At 44.1% G+C, this 5814-nt stretch overlaps 2 protein-coding genes across 2 annotated transcripts in view; one reads left to right on the top strand and one right to left on the bottom strand.

Annotated features, from left to right (window-relative positions):
- pus10 (pseudouridine synthase 10) overlaps positions 1 to 2779 on the bottom strand; it is a 7258-nt gene extending 4479 nt beyond the window's left edge. The window contains exons 1-6 of the mRNA XM_035660111.1: positions 2498 to 2779; positions 1330 to 1464; positions 931 to 1221; positions 762 to 848; positions 309 to 343; positions 106 to 224 (exon numbers count right to left, since the gene is read on the bottom strand). Coding sequence (XP_035516004.1) covers positions 106 to 224; positions 309 to 343; positions 762 to 848; positions 931 to 1221; positions 1330 to 1455 — 658 coding nt within the window. The 5' untranslated portion in view covers positions 1456 to 1464; positions 2498 to 2779. The remainder of the gene's footprint in view (positions 1 to 105; positions 225 to 308; positions 344 to 761; positions 849 to 930; positions 1222 to 1329; positions 1465 to 2497) is intronic.
- Positions 2780 to 2841: 62 nt separating this feature from the next.
- cct4 (chaperonin containing TCP1, subunit 4 (delta)) overlaps positions 2842 to 5814 on the top strand; it is a 5758-nt gene continuing 2785 nt past the window's right edge. Inside the window, exons 1-6 of the mRNA XM_035660110.1 lie at positions 2842 to 3131; positions 3740 to 3792; positions 3880 to 3969; positions 4123 to 4231; positions 5074 to 5338; positions 5484 to 5665. Of these exons, the coding sequence (XP_035516003.1) occupies positions 3017 to 3131; positions 3740 to 3792; positions 3880 to 3969; positions 4123 to 4231; positions 5074 to 5338; positions 5484 to 5665 (814 nt within the window). The 5' untranslated portion in view covers positions 2842 to 3016. The remainder of the gene's footprint in view (positions 3132 to 3739; positions 3793 to 3879; positions 3970 to 4122; positions 4232 to 5073; positions 5339 to 5483; positions 5666 to 5814) is intronic.

Below are 5814 nucleotides of genomic sequence, written 5' to 3'. Positions count from 1 at the left end.
GAGAAATTAAATGCTTTTCTGGCTGTAAACAGAAAAAAGTTAACCACTGACACCCCGTCTTGCCCTCTCTGACTAAAAGTGACTAAATTGGGTAAAATATGTTGCCTACCCTGGTAACCACGGCAACGCCCCCCAGCGCCTTGGCGACCAGGCCCTGCATGATCCACTTGAAGGCCTCCTTCACCTGGATGACGTCGTCCTTGTCGAGTGCGATGCTCTTCTCTCTGAGAGAGCAAACGGGAGTTACAGCAAACTTCCACGGGACGGCTGACTGAACAAACAGCGACGAGTCAACACAATTTCTTTACCTCAGTTCCTTCTTCACGTGGAGCCAACAGGAGTGCTGCAGGGTTACATAAAAATACACATCAACAGACACAATAAAGTCCTACTGATGTGACAGAAAGGGAAGATGGAACTTAAAATACTCACTCAATACTGAGGCAAGCAGTACAGAGTAAGAGAGAAGAAGCAGCTCTCAGCACTGTCTACAACTGGTTGACAATGTGTATGTTAAATTTAACATGTTAAAGAATATTTAACTTAAAGATTTTGTATTAAAGTTATTTGTTTAAGACAGTAGTCTTATTGGAATACAACCCACATAGGGCAAACAAAACACCGGGCTCTGGGAACTCCTGACTTTACCGACCAAACAATTAAACACTTAACTGGAAGGATGATCGACAACAGCTAAAATAATCAGCTTTAACTATTAAACAACATCATACACAGAGAGAGAGAGAGAGAGAGAGACTGACCTCTCGGACACACAGCTGAGCGGGCAGAGAGACAGACAGCACCAGGGTGTCGAACTCGTACTTCTCTGCCTTCACTGCCTCGGCTATCTGTGAACAAACAACACCAAGATCATCTCAACCATCGATACAGTCTGACACAGTGACTATTTTACAGCACACACACACACACCTTTACGGCCTGCGTGGGGCCACAGAGTTCCTGCAGGACCCCCAAACACACCACACACACACACGACTCCTCGTCCGTCTGTTCGACCACAGCAGCAGCGTCTTCCTCTGCTGGAGCGTCAGTCGCACTGAGCTCCAGCTTCGCTCTTTTACTCGGTGGGCCTTCGGGCGGTTCTGACACTGCTGCATCGTGGGGTTTGTTGTTTCCATCTGTGGACTCTGCTTCTGCTGAATCTGGGGATTTGCTGTTCTCTGCGTTGCTGATCAAAGCTTTTAGTTCCTTGAGCGTATCCTGCGTGAGATGAGAAGTAACTGGCATTACGAGGGAAGAACAGCCACTTTAAATCACGAATGAATGAATGCGAGAAGGTGCCAACGTGTCCTCCAGGATGAGTCTTACCTGTTGGGGTTGTCGGTAGGCGGCCTGGACGCTCACACAGCAGAACCTGAGGACGCAGCGAGCGCAGCAGCCGGCCGACAGCAGCTTCTGGACGATGGGTTTATCCTTCTCCTTCAGCGGCAGCATGACTCCAGACTGCAGGATGCAGGAACATTCATAGGGATTACTTCAATAACCAACTAATGACTGTTCAGCTTTCTTCATAAATCACTTTTCACGTAAACAAAAAGCAAACAAGGAAAGTTTTGCTGGTTGGATCTTCCCTAATGTGAGGTTTTAGGGTGATTAAAGGCTGAAGGATAATTGAGAATTTGTAACGAGCAGGTAATATTATTTAACATTTTACAGGATAAACAACCAACACTGATTACACAACAGTATGACTGAATCTAAATCCAAGCTGGTGGTGATATTCATCATTGTGCATTTACCAGTAAACTATATCTGTGTGAATGTCTGTGTAGGACTTCATTTAATGTCAGTTTAATTGACTTTTTTCCGATTATTAGAGATGTTAAGTAACATGACTTTGCAAAACATTACTGCCAATAATAATAATTGAAAAGTAAACTTGTCTGTATATTTCTTGGTTGTGAGAGTTCCTATAATAACCACATTTAAGAGACGCTGGTCTAAAATGAAAAAAGTGGGATTATAGTTTTGTTTTACTCTATAATCAGTATTTACATCACTTATATTATGTTTTTTTTATTTTATTCTGTTATCTTTTACCATCCTGGCTGTTTTATATATTGTGCTAAAAGCGTTTGCTGTCATGCACCTTGCAGCCTTTGTATTTAAAAGTGAAACTGTATATAAATAATTAAATAATGCCTCACTTACTTACAATCTGCACTGTATATAACCAGAATAACACAAGCTATTTGTGTGGATTCTTAGGTTCACAGGACATTTTGAGCCAAAGTAAGCAGACCTACAAACAGCTACTCTTACAATGAATGAGACAAACTGTATAAGATGTGCAGATAATAAGTAATTTAAACCCTTTCCTGCTCAAAAGGCTCCAAACAACCACTAAAGCATGTCTGCATGTCTGGTCTGCAGACTGCTGTTTGTTAAGTTAACCTCGCTTTTTAAGAGCCATAACGAGAGGACGTGAACGCAGAAAGAGCAGTGAGCTGCTGCCGAACACCCGACATAAACCTACCGGACACGGAGGTGGTTAATTCACAAAGTTAGAGGGTAAAGAAACCGGACAGGCTTCAGTTGCTCGTTAACGCGTTCAATAAAAAAAATGCTTCTTCCCTTGTGTTTCAGCCTGAACAGACCAAACTAATCAACCCAGAGCAGCCTGTCTTGATGTAATGTGAGAAATTCGCCTTTAAAGCAACAAAACGGAGACTTCACCCAATCACCGTTTAATAACTAAGAGATTAATCTATAACCCGGACTCAAGAAGAGCTGCTTTAAACGTAAAATATGAACGAGTTCAGTCACATCGGTAATCGACCCACAGCGCCTGAACGCGTCATCTGCGGGCCGTTTGACATCCGGGTCCTTCTTCTCCGCGCAGCCGCCGGTTGATCTCGAAGCTTCTGACCGGTACCGGGTGCAGACACCGTAATCTGAGTCCATCCGAGCCCGAATCGAGCTGTACCGGCCCCGGGACGCGCCAGTCCCGCTCTGAAGACTTCTCTCTACAATCTCCATCGATTATAACGTCGCGATGCCCGAAGCAAAGGCGGCACCGAGAGCCTCAATGGGCAGACACAATGGAGGGGCGTATGTGGACCGCGACAAACCGGCCCAGATTCGGTACAGCAACATCTCTGCTGCCAAAGGTAGTTAAAATGTTTATAAACTGTTTAATATCTCGCCCCAAACCCCCCCGTTCAGTCCAGTTTCAGAGCAGCGGCTGAGCTGGGCGGGGTTCCGTTATTCTTCACCTTTTGTCTGGTCCGAAACCTAATTTAACAAAGTTCCAATTTAACAGCATTTTCTCCGTAAAAACAAAAATAAACCGTGTTATAAACCCTAAGAGCGCTTTAATAACTCCCAAATAATCCCCTCTAATATTCGGCTTACATTAGTGCACCAGATATTATTTAACTATAATAAAAATTCCACCTTAAATTTTGGGCTGCTTCCGTTAATGCGTGCAGAGTTTGGTTCGTCTGCAAGATGCTCATGACTCAACACAATCTCATGCTGCGTGCTATATATGGCCAGAAGCGAAATGTGCAAAGGACTGATCACTAAACTACACTTTAACAGCTTCAGTTCGTGGATTATTTACGTGCTTTGTTCATTTTATTCCCCTGAAACATAAAAATGCAACATTTGCTATAACAATTAGATCGATACCAACCTTTTAATATTAAAATATGTGTTATTTCTTGTCAGATTTATTATGTATAGCGCCCTAAATGTTGATTTGCTTGTTTGACAGCTGTCGCCGATGCCGTCAGGACGAGCCTGGGGCCCAAAGGAATGGACAAGATGGTCAGTGAGCAGTTTTTTTGTCTTTTAATCCGGCTCTTAACGTCGTACGAGTGTTTCTAAAGCAAGTTCCTGTTTGTTTTTCTTCAGATCCAGGACGAGAAAGGTGACGTGACCATCACCAACGACGGCGCCACCATCCTGAAGCAGATGCAGGTGCTCCACCCCGCAGCCAAAATGGTACGCTCCACTTTCCGGTTCTGCTGCGTCAGAAACATCGACGCTGCTTTTTAGAGCTCAGTTTTCACAGTTTTTTTGTTGTGGATCATTTCCAGTGCTCGTCGTAGGTATCGCCCCTCGACTGAAGTGTTTGTGTGTGTGTGTGTGTTTCAGCTGGTGGAACTATCCAAAGCCCAGGACATTGAGGCCGGAGACGGCACCACCTCTGTGGTTGTGATTGCTGGAGCTCTGCTGGAAGCCTGCTACCGGCTGCTGCAGAAAGGTAACGCACACAAAATGAAAGGTGGTGTAATCGTCGTTCAATAGGGCGCCAACATCTCAGACCGAACAACGGACACTATGGCTGACCGGACTCCGTCGACAAAACCTGTTATTTTACTGAGATTATCGTAAAACGCACTTCGAAACGGGACAGAAGCTGATTAATACTCACGTTCCAACAGAAGTAAAGTTTTAATTCATCAAGTTAGATGAGAAGAACGAGCTGCTAATGGGTGTTATGTAATGTTTTATTTATTTAAAACAGAAACCGCTGTAATATATCGGTCGACTCCACAGACAAAAGCTGTAACTTTACCTTTGATGTCACTATTATGTCATAAAACTCACCAAAACCATCTTTGTTAGTGTTTCCAAAGTTCACAACACTCACCGACTTCAGTTGGGTCAAAATAAATCCTTAATTCACTAACGTAGAACGAAGAACTCTGTAGTTGTACGTACGTGACCAGATTAATGTAAATACTTCTCTACTAAAGGTTTGGCAGATTAAAGCAGATTGGTGGTGAATGAATTCTGTTTTTGGGACCATTCACGTGTTTTTATGCACATTTTTGATTTAACACATTGGAAAGTGGAAACACTGGAGGTGGAAATGTTGCCATATAATAAATAAATATAAATAAATAAGGCTTTTTTCAAGTTCAGTTAAAATTCAGACTGTGGCTCTTTTTTCCATTTTTACTTTGTGGTCATTTATCACCTTTTCTGGAAAAATATAAAACCTTTTTAGTGGGAAAGTTGAGGCAAACCTCTAAGTAGAGTTGTATGATCGACTAATTAAATGTTTCGGCACTAATACAAACACGTTGTCCTTTCGATCAGGCATCCACCCCACCATCATCTCGGAGTCCTTCCAGAAGGCGGTGGAGAAAGGTGTGGAGGTGCTGACGGGCATGAGCCGGCCGGTGCAGCTGAGCGACCGCGAGACGCTGCTCAACAGCGCCACCACGTCTCTGTGCTCCAAGGTGGTGTCGCAGTACTCCAGCCTGCTGGCGCCAATGAGCGTGGACGCCGTCATGCGAGTCATCGACCCGGCCACCGCCACAGGCGTCGACCTGCACGACATCAAAATCATCAAGAAGCTCGGGTGAGTGCGAGCGCTCGAATCCAGCCGGTCCACATCCCGAATCCTTTGTAACATCCTTCTTATTTCATGAAATTTCGAATGGATTTTCGATCCGTTCCTGCTTTCCAACTTTTGACCAGTTTTCTTTCTCTGTGTCTTTTTATAGAGGGACCATTGATGACTGTGAGCTGGTGGAGGGCCTGGTTCTGACCCAGAGGGTGGCCAACAGCAGCGTGACCCGTGTGGAGAAGGCAAAGATTGGCCTCATCCAGTTCTGCCTGTCCCCTCCCAAAACCGACGTAAGTCACCTGACAAATATCAGCACAGAGGAAAGATTGCAGCCTCTCCGTCTGTTTTAAAGAGTATCTTGTGTTGGACTTTATATTGAAGAGAAAATATGTCTCAGATGTAAAACTGCTCAATTAATCGAAATGTGATCATGATTACGATTTTGGGGCCAAACGATCTCAAAACTAATAAAATCGGGGGGAAACGAT

The sequence above is a fragment of the Morone saxatilis genome, unplaced genomic scaffold (genome assembly GCF_004916995.1).
Source record: "Morone saxatilis isolate NCDOM2014 unplaced genomic scaffold, NCSU_SB_2.0 Contig17, whole genome shotgun sequence".
Lineage (NCBI taxonomy): Eukaryota > Metazoa > Chordata > Actinopteri > Moronidae > Morone > Morone saxatilis.
This window is presented reverse-complemented; position numbering and strand designations above follow the sequence as displayed.